Raw genomic sequence first — 25967 nt, 5'->3', positions numbered from 1 at the left:
AATATATTTTATAACACTTTTTGGTTACGTGATTCCATATGTTATTTAATAGCTTTGATGTCTTCGCTATTTTACAGTGTAAAAAATAGTAAAAATTAAGAAAAACCCAGGAATGAGTAGGTGTCCAAACGTTTGACTGGTACTGTAAGTATTACATTCCATGTCGGAATCATCCCAAAGGGTTAAATTGATTTTCTAACTCAGTAAAGATACTTTAAGATGATTTGACCCTGAAATGTGAAATATGCCATTATCATGGATATTTACTTACATTGGGTTTGTTCTGTAAATGCAACAGAGCTGGAGACAGTGACCAGGTAAACAACACCTAAGTATGGATTTCTGTAAACCAATATGTCCTTTGTGTGACCCAAACAGTTAGAGGCGCTGACTAACAGAGTCTACTGTAGACTGTTAAAATAGACCCCAACAGAGGGTCTACTGTAGACTGTTAAAATAGACCCCAACTGTAGACTGTTAAAATAGACCCCAACTGTAGACTGTTAAAATAGACCCCAACTGTAGACTGTTAAAATAGACCCCAACAGAGTCTACTGTAGACTGTTAAAATAGACCCCAACAGAGGGTCTACTGTACTGTTAAAATAGACCCCAACTGTAGACTGTTAAAATAGACCCCAACTGTAGACTGTTAAAATAGACCCCAACTGTAGACTGTTAAAATAGACCCCAACAGAGTCTACTGTAGACTGTTAAAATAGACCCCAACTGTAGACTGTTAAAATAGACCCCAACAGAGAGTCTACTGTAGACTGTTAAAATGGACCCCAACAGAGAGTCAACTGTAGACTGTTAAAATAGACCCAACAGAGGGTCTACTGTAGACTGTTAAATAGACCCCAACTGTAGACTGTTAAAATAGACCCCAACAGAGGGTCTACTGTAGACTGTTAAAATAGACCCCAACTGTAGACTGTTAAAATAGACCCCAACAGAGGGTCTACTGTAGACTGTTAAAATAGACCCCAACTGTAGACTGTTAAAATAGACCCCAACTGAGAGTCTACTGTGTAAGCTGCCAGTCATTTGTTGGGTAAATCACCAATGTTTCAGCATCATCTTGTATTCATCATTTGAATTTCTGTGTAATGTCCCCGTTAACACAGTTTATATCAACGTTTTGTCAGATGTTTTCTGACCTCAACACTAGTGTTTATTTACTATTTAACCTTTAACTCGCCAAGTCAGTTAAGAACAAATACTTATTTACAATGACGGCCTACTAAAAGGCAAAAGGCCTGCTAAAAATATAGGACAAAATACACATCACGACGAGACAACACAGCATTGGCAACAACGCATGACAACACAGCATTGGCGACAACACAGCACTGGCGACAACACAGCATCATGGCAGCAGCAACACAACATGGTAGCAGCACAAAACAGGGTACAAACATTATTGGGCCCAGACAACAGCACAAGGGGCAAGAAGGTAAAGACAATTCATCATGCAAAGCAGCCACAACTATCAGTAAGAGTGTCCATGATTACACTAAAGACTCAATGTCAAGAAGAGTCCACTTCGCAGGTCAACAATTACAACGTTGTGCTATATGCCTCAACACCCAATGAGGGATAAGATGAGCGCCACAAATCAGGAAATGACCTGGTGCTTATCTTTTCTAATCATTTAGGAATGTTGACACACAGCTGGATCTACTAAACAGATCGTCTAGGATGAGGACATTTGTTGACAGATCACCTTTTTTTTGTTTTTTTCTGAAAACATAAAACACTTGTGTATTTTTTTTTTTTAAAGCCTCTAAATCAGGGAGGACAACTTACAGGCCCACGGATCAATTTCCAGAAACGGGGCCCCCGACCCTTGGAACTGTTAGAATAGTAGAATACACCAAGTGCCATTTAGAAATGTTTCTTCATCAGCAGCTTTTCTCATGTCAGTCAGTCAGTTAGTCATGTCAGCTAACACGTTTCTGTTGTTTATTGGTCAGTTAGTCATGTCAGCTAACACGTTTCTGTTGTTTATTGGTCAGTCAGTCAGTTAGTCATGTCAGCTAACACGTTTCTGTTGTTTATTGGTCAGTCAGTCATGTCAGCTAACACGTTTCTGTTGTTTATTGGTCAGTCAGTCATGTCAGCTAACACGTTTCTGTTGTTTATTGGTTAGTCAGTCATGTCAGCTAAAACGTTTCTGTTGTTTATTGGTCAGTTAGTCATGTCAGCTAACACGTTTCTGTTGTTTATTGGTCAGTCAGTCATGTCAGCTAACACGTTTCTGTTGTTTATTGGTCAGTTAGTCATGTCAGCTAACACGTTTCTGTTGTTTATTGGTCAGTCAGTCAGTCATGTCAGCTAACACGTTTCTGTTGTTTATTGGTCAGTTAGTCATGTCAGCTAACACGTTTCTGTTGTTTATTGGTCGGTCAGTCATGTCAGCTAACACGTTTCTGTTGTTTATTGGTCAGTCAGTCATGTCAGCTAACACGTTTCTGTTGTTTATTGGTTAGTCATGTCAGCTAACACGTTTCTGTTGTTTATTGGTCAGTCAGTTAGTCATGTCAGCTAACACGTTTCTGTTGTTTATTGGTTAGTCAGTCAGTCATGTCAGCTAACACGTTTCTGTTGTTTATTGGTTAGTCAGTCAGTCATGTCAGCTAACACGTTTCTGTTGTTTATTGGTTAGTCAGTCAGTCATGTCAGCTAACACGTTTCTGTTGTTTATTGGTTAGTCAGTCAGTCATGTCAGCTAACACGTTTCTGTTGTTTATTGGTCAGTCAGTCATGTCAGCTAACACGTTTCTGTTTATTGGTCAGTCAGTTAGTCATGTCAGCTAACACGTTTCTGTTGTTTATTGGTCAGTCAGTTAGTCATGTCAGCTAACACGTTTCTGTTGTTTATTGGTCAGTCAGTTAGTCATGTCAGCTAACACGTTTCTGTTTATTGGTCAGTCAGTCATGTCAGCTAACACGTTTCTGTTTATTGGTCAGTCAGTCATGTCAGCTAACACGTTTCTGTTTATTGGTCAGTCAGTCATGTCAGCTAACACGTTTCTGTTGTTTATTGGTCAGTCAGTCATGTCAGCTAACACGTTTCTGTTGTTTATTGGTCAGTCAGTCATGTCAGCTAACACGTTTCTGTTGTTTATTGGTCAGTCAGTCATGTCAGCTAACACGTTTCTGTTGTTTATTGGTCAGTCAGTCATGTCAGCTAACACGTTTCTGTTGTTTATTGGTCAGTTAGTCATGTCAGCTAACACGTTTCTGTTGTTTATTGGTCAGTTAGTCAGTCATGTCAGCTAACACGTTTCTGTTGTTTATTGGTCAGTTAGTCAGTCATGTCAGCTAACACGTTTCTGTTGTTTATTGGTCAGTTAGTCATGTCAGCTAACACGTTTCTGTTGTTTATTGGTCAGTCAGTCAGCTAACACGTTTCTGTTGTTTATTGGTCAGTCAGTCAGTTAGTCATGTCAGCTAACACGTTTCTGTTGTTTATTGGTCAGTTAGTCAGTTAGTCATGTCAGCTAACACGTTTCTGTTGTTTATTGGTCGGTCAGTCATGTCAGCTAACACGTTTCTGTTGTTTATTGGTCAGTCAGTCAGTCATGTCAGCTAACACGTTTCTGTTGTTTATTGGTCGGTCAGTCAGTCATGTCAGCTAACACGTTTCTGTTGTTTATTGGTCGGTCAGTCAGTCATGTCAGCTAACACGTTTCTGTTGTTTATGGGTCGGTCAGTCAGTCATGTCAGCTAACACGTTTCTGTTGTTTATTGGTCGGTCAGTCATGTCAGCTAACACGTTTCTGTTGTTTATTGGTCGGTCAGTCGTGTCAGCTAACACGTTTCTGTTGTTTATTGGTCGGTCAGTCGTGTCAGCTAACACGTTTCTGTTGTTTATTGGTCGGTCAGTCGTGTCAGCTAACACGTTTCTGTTGTTTATTGGTCGGTCAGTCATGTCAGCTAACACGTTTCTGTTGTTTATTGGTCAGTCAGTCATGTCAGCTAACACGTTTCTGTTGTTTATTGGTCAGTCAGTCATGTCAGCTAACACGTTTCTGTTGTTTATTGGTCGGTCAGTCGTGTCAGCTAACACGTTTCTGTTGTTTATTGGTCGGTCAGTCGTGTCAGCTAACACGTTTCTGTTGTTTATTGGTCGGTCGTGTCATGTAGTGCTGAGGGATTAACCAACCTCTCTTTTGGCGGGGAGGGGTTATTAAACAACTAATTGACTGACATCGGTTCAGTTACTTGAATCCCATTTAGTTGTTTGTGTTGAGCCCAGCGCTTGATTTCATTCAGCAGAGAAATCAAGTCAAGAACGATGTGGGACGCTGGGCTGAAGGGAGTTGTTTTCATTAAGCAAATATTCACCCTAGTTCAGTGTAGAAACTTTTTAATTCAATACAATGACCATAATCCATTGCGACAGTTTTTCCCAGCTCAGAGAGGATGAGGCGACCCGGGAAGTTTCACTCTCACCAAAATCTGTCCTAAAAAAGGCCAATGCGTTTCTATAGGCTTATAGTGGACATACATTTGTCACCTGCCTTTGGTTAACTTCCAGGATACGTCCACCATATTGCTTAGACCGTCACATGATTAACTTCCAGGATACGTCCACCATATTGCTTAGACCGTCACATGATTAACTTCCAGGATACGTCCACCATATTGCTTAGACCGTCACATGATTAACTTCCAGGATACGTCCACCATATTGCTTAGACCGTCACATGATTAACTTCCAGGATACGTCCACCATATTGCTTAGACCGTCACGTGATTAACTTCCAGGATACGTCCACCATAGTGCTTAGACCATCACATTATTTCCAATAAGTCCAGATGGAGAATAGATGAAGCCACTTTAGACTGATGCACAATGGGAGAATCTCAATTGCATACTCCTCCCGTCCTCTCATACTCTCTCTCCTGGCTTCCTTCTCAAAACCCATTGGAGGAGAAGGTCAGAGGGGAGAGACATCTGGCTTTCTCATCCAATGGGTTTTTGAGGAGTAGACTTGTCTGGCTGGACAAGTCTCCTAACAAGCTTCATTCAGCATGACATCATTCTGCTTAGGCTCCACTTGCATTGCACACTATGAAAAATGATATTTGGCATTTTTAAACTACTCCATTTTATTTTTATTCTTCATCAGTCAACAGTCCGAGCAGTATTATGGTCAGAGGTAATGAGGGTGTTTGAGTTAACTTCCTTCCTGCTGTTATCTTGTATAATTGTTTAATGAGGTCTATGGCTGCGACTCCAGTCTTCAGACTGATTTAGGGCTTATTCAAATTGAACAGAGTTCTAGCAGAGGCACCGTAATGAGATTCAAATGTACATAATATTTACATCAACATTTCAATTTACATTAGCAACGGACTGTCATGTGCCTGCCGAGAGAGTGTTTGGGAGCTTGGAAACGGACATTCTTGCACTAGTTTAAAATGTAATGTAAATATCCCAGTAACGTAGGTAACTAGCCAGTAGCTAAGCATGCTAACAACAAACTATTCCACTATGCAAACAACTTTTCATCTCAACCATATTACACTCTTGAATAACGCAACAATTCACAAGCATGTGCAAACAATTAAAGGGTTTATATTCCTGTCGCTAACGTTACACACATTACTTTTTAGCTTCAAGACGAGAGCACAGTTACTACAGCAAACAACGTCTTCATCAAGTAACGTTAGCCGATCAAAAATGATTGATTAACTCCCCCTCTCATATCAAATCATCAAATGTATTTATAAAGCCCTTCTTACATCAGCTGATATGTCAAAGTGCTGTACAGAAACCCAGCCTAAAACCCCAAACAGCAAGCAATGCAGATGTAGAAGCACGATGGCTAGGAAAAACTCCCTAGAAAGGCCAAAACCTAGGAAGAAACCTAGAGAGGAACCAGGCTATGAGGGGTGGCCAGTCCTTTTCTGGCTGTGCCGGGTGGAGATTATAACAGCACATGGCCAAGATGTTCATAAATGACCAGCATGGTCAAATAATAATATTCACAGTTGTCGAGGGTGTAACAAGTCAGCACCTCACGAGTAAATGTCAGTTGGCTTTTCATAGCCGATCATTGAGAGTATCTCTACCGCTCCTGCTGTCTCTAGAGAGTTGAAAACAGCAGGTCTGGGACAGGCAGCATGTCCAGTGAACAGGTCAGGGTTCCATAGCCGCAGGCAGAACAGTTGAAACTGGAGCAGCAGCACGGCCAGGTGGACTGGGACTGGGGACAGCAAGGGGTCATCATGTCAGGTAGTCCTGAGGCATGTTCCTAGGGCTCAGGTCCTCCGAGAGAGGGAAAGAAATACAAATATAAAGTACAGTAGGCCTACCTTACAACATTAGAACAAACCAGGCTTCATTTTTATCAATATCATGCAAGTCATTACATATGGTAAAGTAAGCTCTGACTGAAAGCGTGGGTAATTCGGTGTGAGTTGACAGCTGTTTTACATGGCTCACTGCAGCCAGACAAAACACCGGTGACTCTTTTTGGTTTTTTAAGCTACTGCAAAAATGTCAGAATGGAGCAGGCTGTTACTGCAATTTCAGTTAAAATCTCAATAAAACAACTCTCATATCTATACATTTTCAGCTGTTTCAAAAACATTTACTCTGCTATTAAGATTTTTACTGTAGGAGTGTTGTGCTCAATGAGACCGTTCTATTTCCGCTGCCCTGCTCTGAGGGGAGTGACTGGAGGAAGGCTCACCCATAACCTCCGGAGGTAGTAGTCGAGACGGAAGAAATGCTCAAGTTTACGTTACAGTAATGTCTCTCGGGTCTCCTGAAAGGACTAGTTGACTATTTTACAACTTGCCGTTAGATGGTTCCTCATCCTGAAGGTAGTAGATGAACCAGGAGAAACTGGGAAGAAGAGTGATGGCAGTGAGTCAGACAGTCTGACAGTGTGTGAATAGTGTTGTCCACTCTACACATTTTGGTGTGCTGACACAAACCTAGACCTCGGCCTACATCTCTGTCACCCTTCGTCATTTATGGACCTCGCTCATCTCTTCATACCATACATATACACATGTATAGTAGGGTTATACACACGCATAGTAGGGTTATATACACACGCATAGTAGGGTTATATACACGCGTATAGTAGGGTTATATACACGCGTATAGTAGGGTTATATACACGCGTATAGTAGGGTTATATACACACGTATAGTAGGGTTATATACACACACGCATAGTAGGGTTATATACACACACGCATAGTAGGGTTATATACACACACGCATAGTAGGGTTATATACACACACGCATAGTAGGGTTATATACACACACGCATAGTAGGGTTATATACACACACGCATAGTAGGGTTATATACACACACGCATAGTAGGGTTATATACACACACGCATAGTAGGGTTATATACACACACGCATAGTAGGGTTATATACACACACACGCATAGTAGGGTTATATACACACACACGCATAGTAGGGTTATATACACACACACGCATAGTAGGGTTATATACGCACACACGCATAGTAGGGTTATATACGCACACACGCATAGTAGGGTTATATACGCACACACGCATAGTAGGGTTATATACGCACACACGCATAGTAGGGTTACATACACACACACGCATAGTAGGGTTACATACGCACACACGCATAGTAGGGTTACATACGCACACACGCATAGTAGGGTTACACACGCACACACGCATAGTAGGGTTACACACGCACACACGCATAGTAGGGTTACACACGCACACGTATAGTAGGGTTATATACACACACACGCATAGTAGGGTTATATACACACACACGCATAGTAGGGTTATATACACACACGCATAGTAGGGTTACACACGCACACACGCATAGTAGGGTTACACACGCACACGTATAGTAGGGTTATATACACACACGCATAGTAGGGTTACACACGCACACGTATAGTAGGGTTACACACGCACACGCATAGTAGGGTTACACACGCACACACGCATAGTAGGGTTACACACGCACACACGCATAGTAGGGTTACACACGCACACGTATAGTAGGGTTATATACACACACACGCATAGTAGGGTTACACACGCACACGTATAGTAGGGTTGCACACGCACACGCATAGTAGGGTTATATACACACACGCATAGTAGGGTTACACACGCACACGTATAGTAGGGTTGCACACGCACACGCATAGTAGGGTTATATACACACACACGCATAGTAGGGTTATATACACACACACGCATAGTAGGGTTACATACGCACACACGCATAGTAGGGTTACATACGCACACACGCATAGTAGGGTTACATACGCACACACGCATAGTAGGGTTACATACGCACACACGCATAGTAGGGTTACACACGCACACACGCATAGTAGGGTTATATACACACACACGCATAGTAGGGTTATATACACACACGCATAGTAGGGTTATATACACACACGCATAGTAGGGTTACACACGCACACGTATAGTAGGGTTGCACACGCACACGCATAGTAGGGTTACATACACACACACGCATAGTAGGGTTACATACGCACACACGCATAGTAGGGTTACATACGCACACACGCATAGTAGGGTTACACACGCACACACGCATAGTAGGGTTACACACGCACACACGCATAGTAGGGTTACACACGCACACGTATAGTAGGGTTATATACACACACACGCATAGTAGGGTTATATACACACACACGCATAGTAGGGTTATATACACACACGCATAGTAGGGTTACACACGCACACACGCATAGTAGGGTTACACACGCACACGTATAGTAGGGTTATATACACACACGCATAGTAGGGTTACACACGCACACGTATAGTAGGGTTACACACGCACACGCATAGTAGGGTTACACACGCACACACGCATAGTAGGGTTACACACGCACACACGCATAGTAGGGTTACACACGCACACGTATAGTAGGGTTATATACACACACACGCATAGTAGGGTTACACACGCACACGTATAGTAGGGTTGCACACGCACACGCATAGTAGGGTTATATACACACACGCATAGTAGGGTTACACACGCACACGTATAGTAGGGTTGCACACGCACACGCATAGTAGGGTTATATACACACACACGCATAGTAGGGTTATATACACACACACGCATAGTAGGGTTACATACACACACACGCATAGTAGGGTTACATACGCACACACGCATAGTAGGGTTACATACGCACACACGCATAGTAGGGTTACATACGCACACACGCATAGTAGGGTTACATACGCACACACGCATAGTAGGGTTACACACGCACACACGCATAGTAGGGTTATATACACACACACGCATAGTAGGGTTATATACACACACGCATAGTAGGGTTATATACACACACGCATAGTAGGGTTACACACGCACACGTATAGTAGGGTTGCACACGCACACGCATAGTAGGGTTATATACACACACACGCATAGTAGGGTTATATACACACACACGCATAGTAGGGTTACATACACACACACGCATAGTAGGGTTACATACGCACACACGCATAGTAGGGTTACATACGCACACACGCATAGTAGGGTTACATACGCACACACGCATAGTAGGGTTACATACGCACACACGCATAGTAGGGTTACACACGCACACACGCATAGTAGGGTTATATACACACACACGCATAGTAGGGTTACATACACACACACGCATAGTAGGGTTACATACGCACACACGCATAGTAGGGTTACATACGCACACACGCATAGTAGGGTTACATACGCACACACGCATAGTAGGGTTACACACGCACACGTATAGTAGGGTTGCACACGCACACGCATAGTAGGGTTATATACACACACACGCATAGTAGGGTTATATACACACACACGCATAGTAGGGTTACATACACACACACGCATAGTAGGGTTACATACGCACACACGCATAGTAGGGTTACATACGCACACACGCATAGTAGGGTTACATACGCACACACGCATAGTAGGGTTACATACGCACACACGCATAGTAGGGTTACACACGCACACGCATAGTAGGGTTACACACGCACACACGCATAGTAGGGTTACATACGCACACACGCATAGTAGGGTTACACACGCACACGTATAGTAGGGTTGCACACGCGCACACGTATAGTAGGGTTATATACGCACACACGTATAGTAGGGTTATATACGCACACACGCATAGTAGGGTTACACACGCACACACGCATAGTAGGGTTACACACGCACACACGCATAGTAGGGTTACACACGCACACACGCATAGTAGGGTTACACACGCACACGTATAGTAGGGTTGCACACGCACACACGCATAGTAGGGTTATATACGCACACACGTATAGTAGGGTTATATACACACACACGCATAGTAGGGTTACACACGCACACACGCATAGTAGGGTTACACACGCACACACGCATAGTAGGGTTACACACGCACACACGCATAGTAGGGTTACACACGCACACACGCATAGTAGGGTTACACACGCACACGTATAGTAGGGTTGCACACGCACACACGCATAGTAGGGTTATATACGCACACACGTATAGTAGGGTTATATACGCACACACGCATAGTAGGGTTACACACGCACACACGCATAGTAGGGTTACACACGCACACACGCATAGTAGGGTTACACACGCACACACGCATAGTAGGGTTACACACGCACACACGCATAGTAGGGTTACACACGCACACGTATAGTAGGGTTGCACACGCACACACGCATAGTAGGGTTATATACGCACACACGTATAGTAGGGTTACATACACACACACGCATAGTAGGGTTACACACGCACACACGCATAGTAGGGTTACACACGCACACACGCATAGTAGGGTTACACACGCACACACGCATAGTAGGGTTACACACGCACACACGCATAGTAGGGTTACACACGCACACGTATAGTAGGGTTATATACACACACACGCATAGTAGGGTTACACACGCACACGTATAGTAGGGTTACACACGCACACGTATAGTAGGGTTGCACACGCACACGTATAGTAGGGTTGCACACGCACACGTATAGTAGGGTTACACACGCACACGTATAGTAGGGTTATATACACACACACGCATAGTAGGGTTATATACACACACACGCATAGTAGGGTTATATACACACACACGCATAGTAGGGTTATATACACACACACGCATAGTAGGGTTACATACACACACACGCATAGTAGGGTTACACACGCACACACGCATAGTAGGGTTACACACGCACACACGCATAGTAGGGTTACACACGCACACACGCATAGTAGGGTTACACACGCACACACGCATAGTAGGGTTACACACGCACACGTATAGTAGGGTTATATACACACACACGCATAGTAGGGTTACACACGCACACGTATAGTAGGGTTGCACACGCACACGTATAGTAGGGTTGCACACGCACACGTATAGTAGGGTTACACACGCACACGTATAGTAGGGTTATATACACACACACGCATAGTAGGGTTATATACACACACACGCATAGTAGGGTTATATACACACACACGCATAGTAGGGTTATATACACACACACGCATAGTAGGGTTATATACACACACACGCATAGTAGGGTTATATACACACACACGCATAGTAGGGTTACATACACACACACGCATAGTAGGGTTACATACGCACACACGCATAGTAGGGTTACATACGCACACACGCATAGTAGGGTTATATACGCACACGCATAGTAGGGTTACACACGCACACACGCATAGTAGGGTTACACACGCACACGTATAGTAGGGTTATATACACACACACGCATAGTAGGGTTATATACACACACACGCATAGTAGGGTTACATACACACACACGCATAGTAGGGTTACATACGCACACACGCATAGTAGGGTTACACACGCACACACGCATAGTAGGGTTACACACGCACACACGCATAGTAGGGTTACACACGCACACGTATAGTAGGGTTACATACACACACACGCATAGTAGGGTTACACACGCACACACGCATAGTAGGGTTACACACGCACACACGCATAGTAGGGTTACATACGCACACACGCATAGTAGGGTTACACACGCACACACGCATAGTAGGGTTACACACGCACACACGCATAGTAGGGTTACACACGCACACGCATAGTAGGGTTATATACACACACGCATAGTAGGGTTACACACGCACACGTATAGTAGGGTTGCACACGCACACGCATAGTAGGGTTATATACACACACACGCATAGTAGGGTTATATACACACACACGCATAGTAGGGTTACATACACACACACGCATAGTAGGGTTACATACGCACACACGCATAGTAGGGTTACATACGCACACACGCATAGTAGGGTTACATACGCACACACGCATAGTAGGGTTACATACGCACACACGCATAGTAGGGTTACATACGCACACACGCATAGTAGGGTTACACACGCACACACGCATAGTAGGGTTACACACGCACACACGCATAGTAGGGTTGCACACGCACACACGCATAGTAGGGTTACACACGCACACACGCATAGTAGGGTTGCACACGCACACGTATAGTAGGGTTGCACACGCACACGTATAGTAGGGTTACACACGCACACGTATAGTAGGGTTGCACACGTATAGTAGGGTTATACACACACGCACACGTATAGTAGGGTTATACACACACGCACACGTATAGTAGGGTTATACACACACGCACACGTATAGTAGGGTTATACACACACGCACACGTATAGTAGGGTTATACACACACGCACACGTATAGTAGGGTTATACACACACGCACACGTATAGTAGGGTTATACACACACGCACACGTATAGTAGGGTTATACACACACGTATAGTAGGGTTATACGCACACGTATAGTAGGGTTATACACACATGCACACGCATAGTAGGCTTTAGGCCTGGGCGGTATACCGGGGTATTTGGAAATGGCCAAAGGAAAGATTTGTCCAATACCGTCAATGTTAAGTATTTCTTTTAAAGTTTTATTTTTATAATTGTGAGTGCTTTTTAAGTAAATACCTGAAGTCAGCTTGTGAAATACTTTAGGAGATAAAGAAGATTGTGTCCTTCATTTCACGGATCAGTATTTTTCATTATGAAGCTTAGCGCCAATCCCCCGTCATGTGGTGTTTGTTTACAAGCAGACAACGAGAGACCGGAGCCTTGAGACACTCACTGTTGTGATGTAGTTACATTACGTTAATGGTTAATGTTAATGTTTGCCAGCTAGATTAGTTGATAACTGTCTAAAATGTGCTAAATGCTCTGCAGTTGTGCATTTTGGATTGCTAATTTAGTAGCTAGTTAGCTATCTAGCTAAGTGGTTAACTTATTCCAAAATCAAGTTTCGCTTGGTAACAGCAGATTATCCCCTCCTGGATCAAGAGCCTTCCTGTCTAGTTGTTTTGTGTGTGTGCAGCAATCTGTGAGTAGCATATTTGAGTTCCTTGTATAACTTTGAGCTGGGATGTCTGTCCTGCTAATCATTGCGCTCATTACCATTTTAGTTAGCATTCTCTATGGGATTTTACATCACTTGTTAGCATTGCTAACCTTTGGATTACAGTAGCACCCCCTAGTGTTCAGTGCCGGTATTACCAGATATCCCATTATGGCACAAGGTCGGTATGACAGTCTGGATACCTCCCAAGCCTAGTAGGGATTAACATGGGTAACAGGATCACGGGACTGTCCTGGGGTCACTTTTCACATGTCCCACAGTGTGTGAGCTGGTGCCTGCTTTTTGTTCTTACTGATCCTTCTTGTTTGCTCAGAAAGCCAATAAGTTAATGATTATCACAGTTCTCTGTACCCTGCTGTAGAGCATGAGAACAGCACCGTCATGCAACATGTCTAGGTGGCACTGAAATGAGAGTCCACAGAATGTCTGATTGTAAATAACAGAAGCCCTCAGCAGGGGTAGAATGAAAGAAATGATGCAACAAATCCACAAGGCAAGACTCGTCTGAGGCCTTGGGTGGGAATAATATTTGCCTCGCTTAGTTGTGAACACGGTGTGTCTCCTACTGTTTCCTGGTCGTCTCTATTGTGAGGTGTTGACACCCAGCTGGTCTTTCTGCTCCTGGTCGTCTCTATCGTGAGGTGTTGACACCCAGCTGGTCTTTCTGTTCCTGGTCGTCTCTATTGTGAGGTGTTGACACCCAGCTGGTCTTTCTGCTCCTGGTCGTCTCTATCGTGAGGTGTTGACACCCAGCTGGTCTTTCTGCTCCTGGTCGTCTCTATTGTGAGGTGTTGACACCCAGCTGGTCTTTCTGCTCCTGGTCGTCTCTATCGTGAGGTGTTGACACCCAGCTGGTCTTTCTGCTCCTGGTCGTCTCTATCGTGAGGTGTTGACACCCAGCTGGTCTTTCTGCTCCTGGTCGTCTCTATCGTGAGGTGTTGACACCCAGCTGGTCTTTCTGCTCCTGGTCGTCTCTATCGTGAGGTGTTGACACCCAGCTGGTCTTTCTGCTCCTGGTCGTCTCTATCGTGAGGTGTTGACACCCAGCTGGTCTTTCTGCTCCTGGTCGTCTCTATCGTGAGGTGTTGACACCCAGCTGGTCTTTCTGTTCCTGGTCGTCTCTATCGTGAGGTGTTGACACCCAGCTGGTCTTTCTGCTCCTGGTCGTCTCTATCGTGAGGTGTTGACACCCAGCTGGTCTTTCTGTTCCTGGTCGTCTCTATCGTGAGGTGTTGACACCCAGCTGGTCTTTCTGTTCCTGGTCGTCTCTATCGTGAGGTGTTGACACCCAGCTGGTCTTTCTGTTCCTGGTCGTCTCTATCGTGAGGTGTTGACACCCAGCTGGTCTTTCTGTTCCTGGTCGTCTCTATCGTGAGGTGTTGACACCCAGCTGGTCTTTCTGTTCCTGGTCGTCTCTATCGTGAGGTGTTGACACCCAGCTGGTCTTTCTGCTCCTGGTCGTCTCTATCGTGAGGTGTTGACACCCAGCTGGTCTTTCTGTTCCTGGTCGTCTCTATCGTGAGGTGTTGACACCCAGCTGGTCTTTCTTTCCTACAGGTTCCTGCCACACCCCTCCCCCCTCTGTGTCCCATTGGCTGCTGTTCCCCAGGGGGTGGGACTCAGTATGGGTTAAGAGCTGTGAGGCCAGACAGAGGACAGTGAAGGCTGACACACTCCACCCGCCGCACAGGTAAGACCAACTCCCGTTACACACACACACACACACACACACAGAGAGAGACTCCACCCGCCGCACAGGTAAGACCAACTCCCGTTACACACACACACACACACAGAGAGAGAGACTCCACCCGCCGCACAGGTAAGACCAACTCCCGTTACACACACACACACACAGAGAGAGAGACTCCACCCGCCGCACAGGTAAGACCAACTCCCGTTACACACACACACACACACACAGAGAGAGACTCCACCCGCCGCACAGGTAAGACCAACTCCCGTTACACACACACACACACACAGAGAGAGAGAGAGACTCCACCCGCCGCACAGGTAAGACCAACTCCCGTTACACACACACACACACAGAGAGAGAGAGAGAGACTCCACCCGCCGCACAGGTAAGACCAACTCCCGTTACACACACACACACACACAGAGAGAGAGAGAGACTCCACCCGCCGCACAGGTAAGACCAACTCCCGTTACACACACACACACACAGAGAGAGAGAGAGACTCCACCCGCCGCACAGGTAAGACCAACTCCCGTTACACACACACACACACACAGAGAGAGAGAGAGACTCCACCCGCCGCACAGGTAAGACCAACTCCCGTTACACACACACACACACAGAGAGAGAGAGAGACTCCACCCGCCGCACAGGTAAGACCAACTCCCGTTACACACACACACACACACAGAGAGAGACTCCACCCGCCGCACAGGTAAGACCAACTCCCGTTACACACACACACACACACACAGAGAGAGACTCCACCCGCCGCACAGGTAAGACCAACTCCCGTTACACACACACACACACACAGAGAGAGAGAGAGACTCCACCCGCCGCACAGGTAAGACCAACTCCCGTTACACACACACACACACAGAGAGAGAGAGAGAGACTCCACCCGCCGCACAGGTAAGACCAACTCCCGTTACACACACACACACACACAGAGAGAGAGAGAGACTCCACCCGCCGCACAGGTAAGACCAACTCCCGTTACACACACACACACACAGAGAGAGAGAGAGACTCCACCCGCCGCACAGGTAAGACCAACTCCCGTTACACACACACACACACACAGAGAGAGAGAGAGACTCCACCCGCCGCACAGGTAAGACCAACTCCCGTTACACACACACACACACAGAGAGAGAGAGAGAGACTCCACCCGCCGCACAGGTAAGACCAACTCCCGTTACACACACACACACACAGAGAGAGAGAGAGACTCCACCCGCCGCACAGGTAAGACCAACTCCCGTTACACACACACACACAGAGAGAGAGACTCCACCCGCCGCACAGGTAAGACCAACTCCCGTTACACACACACACACACACACAGAGAGAGAGACTCCACCCGCCGCACAGGTAAGACCAACTCCCGTTACACACACACACACACAGAGAGAGAGAGAGACTCCACCCGCCGCACAGGTAAGACCAACTCCCGTTACACACACACACACACAGAGAGAGAGACTCCACCTGCCGCACAGGTAAGACCAACTCCCGTTACACACACACACACACAGAGAGACTCCACCCGCCGCACAGGTAAGACCAACTCCCGTTACACACACACACACACACACAGAGAGAGAGACTCCACCCGCCGCACAGGTAAGACCAACTCCCGTTACACACACACACACACAGAGAGACTCCACCCGCCGCACAGGTAAGACCAACTCCCGTTACACACACACACACACACAGAGAGAGAGACTCCACCCGCCGCACAGGTAAGACCAACTCCCGTTACACACACACACACACAGAGAGAGAGACTCCACCTGCCGCACAGGTAAGACCAACTGTTATGCTCACTCACACACATACTGCCTGAAACACACTCCACCTACACAGGTAAAACCAACTGTTATGCTCACTCACACACATACTGCCTGAAACACACTCCACCTACACAGGTAAAACCAACTGTTATGCTCAATCACACACATACTGCCTGAAACACACTCCACCTACACAGGTAAAACCAACTGTTATGCTCACTCACACACATACTGCCTGAAACACACTCCACCTACACAGGTAAAACCAACTGTTATGCTCACTCACACACATACTGCCTGAAACACACTCCACCTACACAGGTAAAAGAACAGTAGGCAGTCAACGCAATAAAGATTGCATGTGTACTATAGGTGTGAGGGGAGGATGGCTGAGAGGGAGAGAATGAAGAAGAGAGGGAGGATGAGAGGACACAGGGGACCTGAAGGCACTGGTGCAGAATTGTTGCTAGGAGGCAGCAGAACTGAAACACAAGACGGTGAAAGGGTAGAATGAGGGAGAGATGAGGAAGCAAGATAAAGGACACCTGGAAGTAGTGAGAGGAAGAAATCAGAAATAGAGGGGTAAAGAAGAGAAGGGGGAGGATTATGGATAAGAGGTCATTGTGTTTCATTGAGAGAAGGCCTCTGAGAAGGGTTAGAGGGGGAGGGAGAGAGCCTGCTTTCAGCCTTGCTCAGCTGGGTTGTTCTGCTCATTCCAACTCCAATAGCAAGAGAAGAAGGTAAGTATTTAATTTAGTCAGAACAGGAATCCTGTATTTTTGTGTGATGCCGACCAGGTCTTAGCCGCAGTTCAATACAACACTATGTTCTTGTCAACAAAATCAAAGCAAACATTTAGCCTCAGCATAAATGCAAATGATTCTCCCATTTTTGCATTTCACTGGTGTCAGTGCAGACAATAACTAGTAGATGTAGTAACCCAGTGATGGTGTCAGTAGAGATAATAACTAGTAAATGTAGTAACCCGGTGATGGTGTCAGTAGAGATAATAACTAGTAAATGTAGTAACCCGGTGATGGTGTCGGTAGAGATAATAACTAGTAGATGTAGTAACCCAGTGATGGTGTCAGTAGAGATAATAACTAGTAAATGTAGTAACCCGGTGATGGTGTCAGTAGAGACAATAACTAGTAAATGTAGTAACCCGGTGATGGTGTCAGTAGAGATAATAACTAGTCAATGTAGTAACCCGGTGATGGTGTCAGTAGAGACAATAACTAGTAGATGTAGTAACCCAGTGATGGTGTCAGTAGAGATAATAACTAGTAAATGTAGTAACCCGGTGATGGTGTCGGTAGAGATAATAACTAGTAAATGTAGTAACCCGGTGATGGTGTCAGTAGAGATAATAACTAGTAAATGTAGTAACCCGGTGATGGTGTCAGTAGAGATAATAACTAGTAAATGTAGTAACCCGGTGATGGTGTCGGTAGAGATAATAACTAGTAAATGTAGTAACCCGGTGATGGTGTCAGTAGAGACAATAACTAGTAAATGTAGTAACCCGGTGATGGTGTCGGTAGAGATAATAACTAGTAAATGTAGTAACCCGGTGATGGTGTCAGTAGAGATAATAACTAGTAAATGTAGTAACCCGGTGATGGTGTCAGTAGAGATAATAACTAGTAAATGTAGTAACCCGGTGATGGTGTCGGTAGAGATAATAACTAGTAAATGTAGTAACCCGGTGATGGTGTCGGTAGAGACAATAACTAGTAAATGTAGTAACCCGGTGATGGTGTCAGTAGAGACAATAACTAGTAAATGTAGTAACCCGGTGATGGTGTCAGTAGAGATAATAACTAGTAAATGTAGTAACCCGGTGATGGTGTCGGTAGAGATAATAACTAGTAAATGTAGTAACCCGGTGATGGTGTCAGTAGAGATAATAACTAGTAAATGTAGTAACCCGGTGATGGTGTCAGTAGAGACAATAACTAGTAAATGTAGTAACCCGGTGATGGTGTCAGTAGAGATAATAACTAGTAGATGTAGTAACCCGGTGATGGTGTCAGTAGAGATAATAACTAGTAAATGTAGTAACCCGGTGATGGTGTCGGTAGAGACAATAACTAGTAAATGTAGTAACCCGGTGATGGTGTCGGTAGAGATAATAACTAGTAAATGTAGTAACCCGGTGATGGTGTCAGTAGAGATAATAACTAGTCAATGTAGTAACCCGGTGATGGTGTCGGTAGAGATAATAACTAGTAAATGTAGTAACCCGGTGATGGTGTCGGTAGAGATAATAACTAGTAAATGTAGTAACCCGGTGATGGTGTCAGTAGAGACAATAACTAGTAAATGTAGTAACCCGGTGATGGTGTCAGTAGAGATAATAACTAGTAGATGTAGTAACCCGGTGATGGTGTCAGTAGAGATAATAACTAGTAAATGTAGTAACCCGGTGATGGTGTCGGTAGAGACAATAACTAGTAAATGTAGTAACCCGGTGATGGTGTCGGTAGAGATAATAACTAGTAAATGTAGTAACCCGGTGATGGTGTCAGTAGAGATAATAACTAGTCAATGTAGTAACCCGGTGATGGTGTCGGTAGAGATAATAACTAGTAAATGTAGTAACCCGGTGATGGTGTCGGTAGAGATAATAACTAGTAAATGTAGTAACCCGGTGATGGTGTCGGTAGAGATAATAACTAGTAAATGTAGTAACCCGGTGATGGTGTCGGTAGAGACAATAACTAGTAAATGTAGTAACCCGGTGATGGTGTCGGTAGAGACAATAACTAGTAAATGTAGTAACCCGGTGATGGTGTCAGTAGAGATAATAACTAGTAAATGTAGTAACCCGGTGATGGTGTCAGTAGAGACAATAACTAGTAAATGTAGTAACCCGGTGATGGTGTCGGTAGAGACAATAACTAGTAAATGTAGTAACCCGGTGATGGTGTCGGTAGAGACAATAACTAGTAAATGTAGTAACCCGGTGATGGTGTCGGTAGAGACAATAACTAGTAAATGTAGTAACCCGGTGATGGTGTCGGTAGAGATAATAACTAGTAAATGTAGTAACCCGGTGATGGTGTCGGTAGAGATAATAACTAGTAAATGTAGTAACCCGGTGATGGTGTCAGTAGAGACAATAACTAGTAAATGTAGTAACCCAGTGATGGTGCCGGTAGAGATAATAACTAGTAAATGTAGTAACCCGGTGATGGTGTCGGTAGAGATAATAACTAGTAAATGTAGTAACCCGGTGATGGTGTCGGTAGAGACAATAACTAGTAAATGTAGTAACCCGGTGATGGTGTCGGTAGAGACAATAACTAGTAAATGTAGTAACCCGGTGATGGTGTCGGTAGAGATAATAACTAGTAAATGTAGTAACCCGGTGATGGTGTCGGTAGAGACAATAACTAGTAAATGTAGTAACCCGGTGATGGTGTCGGTAGAGACAATAACTAGTAAATGTAGTAACCCGGTGATGGTGTCGGTAGAGATAATAACTAGTAAATGTAGTAACCCGGTGATGGTGTCGGTAGAGATAATAACTAGTAAATGTAGTAACCCGGTGATGGTGTCGGTAGAGATAATAACTAGTAAATGTAGTAACCCGGTGATGGTGTCGGTAGAGACAATAACTAGTAAATGTAGTAACCCGGTGATGGTGTCAGTAGAGACAATAACTAGTAAATGTAGTAACCCGGTGATGGTGTCAGTAGAGACAATAACTAGTAAATGTAGTAACCCGGTGATGGTGTCAGTAGAGACAATAACTAGTAAATGTAGTAACCCGGTGATGGTGTCAGTAGAGATAATAACTAGTAAATGTAGTAACCCGGTGATGGTGTCAGTAGTGTGTGCCCCCACATCCTTGTGGTTATGATTCCACCTTGGTTGGCTGTATCAGCTGTGGTCTTGCAGGGTTGGAAGCCAAACCTGCACAGCCAGTATCTCTCTTAGGTTGTGCAGTTGTCATCAGTCAGACCAGGACCACAGATTAGGATCATGAGGGCTCTCTGGAATATAAAGCACATGATCAGTGATTCGCTGCCTAGAAACATTGAATTTCCCTAAATAAACTTTCCAACTGTCCTGAAAGACTTTCTGGCCATTTCAAAATAAATATTTCAAATGTTCACTGTCCCAAAAGTCTCCATCTTAGAGTCAAGCAGAGTTTGAATAAATTGTAGATTTGAATAAACAAGTTGTAGATTTGCAGTCTGATTACCATTCAGTTGCTCATGCAGTCTGTGAAAATGGTTAAAGACATTCTGGAGCGTTGATTCTTAGACCCGTGTTCTCTTGAAGTGATGCCTAAAAGTAGAAGGAAATGTGGGTTGTTTGTAGTCATGTGTTTTTACACTAACTGGTCATATTAACTGAGGGGAGACTTCCATCCTATAAAATGTTTTAATGAAGAGTTGACCACTAATTCGTGTGTGTTAAGCATTTTGTTGCATTGTGTATATGACAAATAAAAAAACTTTAATGTCTCCCTCATATCTCTCCGCTCTCCCTCGTCTATCTCTCCGCTCTCCCTCGTCTATCTCTCCGCTCTCCCTCGTCTATCTCTCCGCTCTCCCTCGTCTATCTCTCCGCTCTCCCTCGTCTATCTCTCCGCTCTCCCTCGTCTATCTCTCCCCTCTCCCTCGTCTATCTCTCCCCTCTCCCTCCCTCTAGGTGGCTAGAGATCAGAGGTCGTAGCTAGAGGTCATGGCGGGCCTGAGGAGGAAGCTGAAATTTCTGGTGACATTGATGACGGTCAATCTCTTCATCTTCATCCTAGTGTTCCACAGAGGAGGAGGAGGAGGACAGGACAAGGGACACAACAAGGTGAGAGGGGACAGGCGAAGGGGAGGAGGGGGCATCACAAGGTGAGGAGGGGACAGGACAAGGGACACCACTAGGTGAGAGGGGACAGGACAAGGGACACCACTAGGTGAGAGGGGACAGGACAAGGGACACCACTAGGTGAGAGGGGACAGGACAAGGGACACCACTAGGTGAGAGGGGACAGGACAAGGGACACCACTAGGTGAGAGGGGACAGGACAAGGGACACCACTAGGTGAGAGGGGACAGGACAAGGGACACCACTAGGTGAGAGGGGACAGGACAAGGGACACCACTAGGTGAGAGGGGACAGGACAAGGGACACCACTAGGTGAGAGGGGACAGGACAAGGGACACCACTAGGTGAGAGGGGACAGGACAAGGGACACCACTAGGTGAGAGGGGACAGGACAAGGGACACCACTAGGTGAGAGGGGACAGGACAAGGGACACCACTAGGTGAGAGGGGACAGGACAAGGGGACACCACTAGGTGAGAGGGGACAGGACAAGGGGACACAACAATATTCATTGTAATGTAGAACAGTGCTTCTCAAACCTCTCCTCGGGGAGCCCCAGAAGTTTCACTATGTTTTTGTATGACTGAACTAGCTCCCCTTGATGATTAACTGTTGATTGGAGGCGTCTAGACTTGACAGTTCATGCAGCTTTAGTATTCTGATCAGCGTTCTGGACACATCATGTAAATGTGTCTAGTGGGTTTACAGTGTGTCCCAATCCCCTTTTCCTGCTCTATATTCCATTTCCACTATGCATTCTACCAACAGTGCCCACTGCACGCGCTTTTCAGTAGCCTGATTCACGTCTGTTACGTTCCCCAGGTTCTGTGTTGTAGGTTTGTATGTTCATTTCAGGAAATGGCTTCCTGGATTCTAAGCAGCTGATTGGTCAGCCCCATGGCGGATTGAGCTCTGACCCCTCCCTCTCATCAGGGGATACAGTTGTCTCTGCCATTTCTAACTCCTTCTCCAGCTTGATAAACCACTGTTCCTTCATCAGGGGAAAATAGCTTATTTTTATGTCCTGTGTTGATTGTGGCGGTCAGTAAAAGTTTTGTGGATATTATTTTGTAGCCGCTCCTTCTGGGGTATGTGTATGCCAATAGGACTTAGTGTTTTGTGTTATTGAAATTGTTCACTTAAAGTATTAGTCATTTTTCTGTTTCATTTGTTCACGGGGAGACGCACCGTGGGAATGTTTAGGCAAGAGGCCTGCGGGCATACGTGACCCGTAGTATTGAATCTGTCTATGCACACTAAGTAAGACCTGGGTGAACCACCACCTGTATGTTGGTTAGCGCGCCAGGTGGTGCTTAAGGTTAGGTAAGACCTGGGTGAACCACCACCTGTATGTTGGTTAGCACGCCAGGTGGTGCTTAAGGTTAGGTAAGACCTGGGTGAACCACCACCTGTATGTTGGTTAGCATGCCAGGTGGTGCTTAAGGTTAGGTAAGACCTGGGTGAACCACCACCTGTATGTTGGTTAGCACGCCAGGTGGTGCTTAAGGTTAGGTAAGACCTGGGTGAACCACCACCTGTATGTTGGTTAGCACGCCAGGTGGTGCTTAAGGTTAGGTAAGACCTGGGTGAACCACCACCTGTATGTTGGTTAGCACGCCAGGTGGTGCTTAAGGTTAGGTAAGACCTGGGTGAACCACCACCTGTATGTTGGTTAGCACGCCAGGTGGTGCTTAAGGTTAGGTAAGACCTGGGTGAACCACCACCTGTATGTTGGTTAGCACGCCAGGTGGTGCTTAAGGTTAGGTAAGACCTGGGTGAACCACCACCTGTATGTTGGTTAGCACGCCAGGTGGTGCTTAAGGTTAGGTAAGAAGTGGGAAGGCAGGTCAGGTAGGAGAGGGGACTCTAGCTTTAACTTTCTTTGCTTTGGTTCCATCCAGCCCCTTTTCCCCACCTTACCGTGTGAAGGAAGAATAAATTCCCTGTTAAACAGTATTTTTCTCTGCCTCTGTCGTCCTTCCCTGCACCTACGATCACCATACTGTTTCAATCCACGGGGAGTTGAGCTGTAGCAGGGTGTTGCGTTCCCTCCAACAGGCGTATGTAACAACGTCCAAAACCTCCTGAAGTGGTCAGCCAGATCGGAACACAGTCAGACCACAAAGCCAGTTGTGCGTTTACACCCGTATTTTCAATGTGATCCTTGTATTCTGATGGCAGAAATTGCATGTAAGTGTCATATCTAGACACAAGCGTACATGGAATGCAGTGGAGGCTGCTGAGGGGGGGACAGCTCATAATAATGGCTGGGATGGAGCAAATGGAACGGCATCAAACACCTGGAAACCATGTATTTAAAACCATTCCACTGATTCCGCTCCAGCCATTACCACGAGCCTGTCCTCCCCAATTAAGGTGCCACCAACCTCCTGTGATGGAATGGCTGGGAGTCCCTGAGGTGAGGTCTGAAAACCACTCATCTAAAAGACTTAACTGATTCTACGCTTTGTGAATACGACGGGGCCTGTTGACTTGTCTGTGTTTTAGTAATATTTCCACACTAACCATGTTTCACTTGGAGGATGAAATGACACTGAAATTGTGAAAATGATGATAATGCTCTTTGTGTAAGAGTTTAAAAAAAATTAATTAATGCTTGGATTTATTTCGCATGTTTAGGTGGGATGGAGTTTTTGGCCCTCAGCATGACGTCACAATCTGATCTGATTATTCTGACCTATGACCAGTCATCTCTTATTTTCATATGTATCCTCTTTCTTTGAAGGGGTCAGCAGGGTAGGATCTCTGGAGTCAACACGCCCACGCGATCAGACTGAGCAGTTCCATAGCAAAAGGAGGCTCGGGGGAAATAAATAATAAAACATATATTTGGAGTTACTTTCATGAAATAAACAGTGATTTATTAAACGTACTTATGATTTAAAAAGACTGCACAGGGCTTTAATTGTAGAATTGTGTTGAATCATCTTTGTGTTGAATCATCTGTGTTCAGTTGTCTTTTTTAGTCCTCTTTTTTTATGTATGTATTGTTGTTCTCGGTTTAGGACAATTTTATTTATTAATTTCGTCCTTCCTTCCTCCATTCAAGGTCCTTGTCCCCTCCAAGCGCTTCTGGTCCAAACTGGCTCCTAGTCAGGCCTACTGGAACCGCCAGCAACAGAGACTGGACCGCCAACACAACCCCATCCTCGCCTCCTCCAGTAGTAACAACACTAGCGATGATGATGTCAGACCTGTCCCTGATTGGCTCAACGACACGGGGCTGAACCCTGACCCCTGCCAACCGGACTACAGAGTCACCACTCGCGTGAAAGACTACAATTCCCTACCTCCCCGTTTTAAAGACTTCCTGCTCTACATGCGCTGTCGGTCGTACCCTCTAGTGGTGGACCAGCCTCACGTCTGCCAAACGACCTGGACAGGGGAGCCGCCCTTCCTCCTACTGGCCGTCAAATCCCTTGCTCCGCACTTTGACCGCCGCCAGGCCATCCGCCAGTCGTGGGGTCGAGCCGGCGTCCTCGCCAACCGGACGGTTGTCACGGTGTTCCTGCTCGGCAACACCACGGCCGCGGACCACCACCCAGACCTGTCAGAGATGCTGCGCTATGAGAACGCTCACCACCGCGACATCCTCCAGGTATCAATAATATACAGGTTAACATCCTCCAGGTATCAATAATATACATGTTAACGTCCTCCGGGTGTCAATAATATACAGGTTAACGTCCTCCGGGTGTCAATAATATACAGGTTAACGTCCTCCTGGTGTCAATAATATATACAGGTTAACGTCCTCCGGGTGTCAATAATATATACAGGTTAACGTCCTCCGGGTGTCAATAATATATACAGGTTAACGTCCTCCGGGTGTCAATAATATATACAGGTTAACGTCCTCCGGGTGTCAATAATATATACAGGTTAACGTCCTCCGGGTGTCAATAATATATACAGGTTAACGTCCTCCGGGTGTCAATAATATATACAGGTTAACGTCCTCCGGGTGTCAATAATATATACAGGTTAACGTCCTCCGGGTGTCAATAATATATACAGGTTAACGTCCTCCGGGTGTCAATAATATATACAGGTTA

The 25967-nt window shown here is 45.4% G+C and overlaps 1 protein-coding gene across 2 annotated transcripts in view; it reads left to right on the top strand.

Annotated features, from left to right (window-relative positions):
* Positions 1-25967, top strand: part of LOC145861738 (N-acetyllactosaminide beta-1,3-N-acetylglucosaminyltransferase 2) — a 42292-nt gene that overhangs the window by 5564 nt on the left and 10761 nt on the right. For both annotated transcript variants that reach the window (XM_082964941.1, XM_082964942.1), the window contains exons 2-4: positions 15112-15244; positions 21721-21873; positions 24962-25510. In XM_082964941.1, coding sequence (XP_082821067.1) covers positions 21754-21873; positions 24962-25510 — 669 coding nt within the window. In that variant the 5' untranslated portion in view covers positions 15112-15244; positions 21721-21753. The remainder of the gene's footprint in view (positions 1-15111; positions 15245-21720; positions 21874-24961; positions 25511-25967) is intronic.

The sequence above is a fragment of the Salmo salar genome, chromosome 18 (genome assembly GCF_965601325.2).
Source record: "Salmo salar chromosome 18, fSalSal1, whole genome shotgun sequence".
Classification (NCBI taxonomy): domain Eukaryota; kingdom Metazoa; phylum Chordata; class Actinopteri; order Salmoniformes; family Salmonidae; genus Salmo; species Salmo salar.
The sequence above is the reverse complement of the archived record's forward strand: the minus strand, read 5'-3'. Positions and strand labels throughout refer to the sequence as shown.